The 1,911-nt window shown below is 43.0% G+C and overlaps 1 protein-coding gene across 1 annotated transcript in view; it reads right to left on the bottom strand.

The window, feature by feature from the left end:
* LOC105824232 (clathrin heavy chain 2-like) overlaps positions 1-1,580 on the bottom strand; it is a 30,609-nt gene extending 29,029 nt beyond the window's left edge. The window contains exon 1 of the mRNA XM_012661604.1: positions 1,371-1,580. Within this exon, the coding sequence (XP_012517058.1) occupies positions 1,371-1,580 (210 nt within the window). The remainder of the gene's footprint in view (positions 1-1,370) is intronic.
* Positions 1,581-1,911: the final 331 nt, after the last annotated feature.

Genomic DNA, 1,911 nt, shown 5'->3' on the forward strand with positions numbered 1-1,911 from the left:
TTCAAGAATAGGAATTTTCTAGATGTGTTTTATACCTTTTTCTTCTCTCATTTCCCTGGCTAGAACCTCTAGTCCAATGTTGAACTGAAGGAGCAAGAGCAGACGCCCCTGTCTCGCTCCTAATCTTGGGATAAAGCTTTCAGCCTTACACCACTACGATGTTAGCTGTGTGTTGTGGACGTCCCTCGTCAGGGTGAGTGAGCCAACATCTTATGTCTTGCCTCCCTGCACAAGTGCAGTGCCACTGCCTTCACCTAAGTCACACATGCCTCGTTTCTCCTGGAGGATGCAGAGAAGAGACCTTGAAGTGAAAAGAAGTACTCCTTCCCCTTCTGCTTGTTCTTCACCTGTCTCATACATGTCTCTAATCCAGAACAGACGGCATGGCTTTTTTCCTGTTTCTGCCTGTCAACTAGCCTCCCAGCCTCCAGTCTCCATGGTGGTCCACCCTCAACAACACCAATTGCATTTTTTCCATTCCTCAATGCTGTTAAGAAGGAAAATTAATTACGTCATTCTCACTTAAAACCTGCTACAGAATTCCCATTGCCTGTAAGATAGAGCACGCACCTTAGTCTGGACCCCAGCCTTGCCCCTCTAGCTGCCTCTTATGCTTACCTACAGGTACCAACCACAGTGGATGACCGCACGCCCCCAGAAGCAGCCGTTCTCCTCCATTTCCATGTCTTTGCATACACTGTTTCCTTCCAAAGTACAGTTTTATAGCTAATAAAATGAGGCTTAGATCCCCCTGTGTTGAAGGCTCTCTGAGGTACTCTCGTGGCTCCCACAGCACTCTCTTCAAACATCTGACAGCTCTTTGATTACTAGAATTCTGCAGACATACCGTGCCGACTAGGCTATGCAAGGGCCATTCAATGTTCATGACTGGCTATTAAGATCTAGATCCAAGTGCCAAACATCCTGTAGTCCTTAAGTATCTGGTGACTGGATTAGCACCAGGAAATGAAAAATAGGAGGATAGAAAGGTATTACTTTCATTATAAAAGGACATGAGTCAGTAACATTCCCTTAAGTCCTTAAAATAGAGCCTAAAGAATACTTCTTATAAATCTGTAAGTTCCAACTTACTCTATAAAATTCCTCAATAATTCACTTCTCAAAACTGTGCCAGAAATAGCTTCCAGAAAGAACATCAGTAACCTAAGAGAATACAGTAGTTAACAGGCCAAACTGAATTAAGATTATTTGATCCTGAGTTCACATTTCTTTGTAATCTCTATTTCTTTCAGTTCCAGGCCTACTTCTTCTGTCTGACACCTGTACCAACCTCAAATGACTTAACCATTCCACTCTAACATCAGGCTTCTAAGTTACATCAGACCAGCCTGCGGGCAGCCAAGGCTTACCTGAGCCGAGATGCCAATGAGCAGCAGCCACTCTTGGTTCTTGTCGGTGCGATAGTGAATCATCTGGTAACCTGCCAGGCTGGCGTGTCTGTCAAACATCTTCACGGGCTGGGAGTCACCCTCCACGCTCCAGTGGTAGACTGTGGTCTCAGTCACCAAGGAAACAGTGTTCACAGAAACCCATTTCCAGAATATCGCCTCTTCTGCCATAGTGTGAGCCTTCATTTTACTCTTCATCTCAATGTTAAAGATCTGAAGTGTCTTCCCAGCTAGAGAAAGATAAACTAAAAATCTGAAACACAAGTTCTTAATCTCTTAATTCTGAATCTTTTTATTATTACTTTAAGTTGTACTACTTAAAGCTAATCTGATGAACAGGGGAAAAGCCGCTTGAGCAGTAATTAACCACACTTCAACATCTACTTGTTGAGAAAAGCCTCGTATGCATCAGATGCTTCCTCAGCACAATGTAAAAATGTGTGAATATTTATAGAATTTATGAACAACAATCAGAAATTAGTTCTACTGAAGCAAGTCTCAA

The sequence above is a fragment of the Propithecus coquereli genome, unplaced genomic scaffold (genome assembly GCF_000956105.1).
Source record: "Propithecus coquereli isolate 6110/MARCELLA unplaced genomic scaffold, Pcoq_1.0 Scaffold723, whole genome shotgun sequence".
Taxonomy (NCBI): domain Eukaryota; kingdom Metazoa; phylum Chordata; class Mammalia; order Primates; family Indriidae; genus Propithecus; species Propithecus coquereli.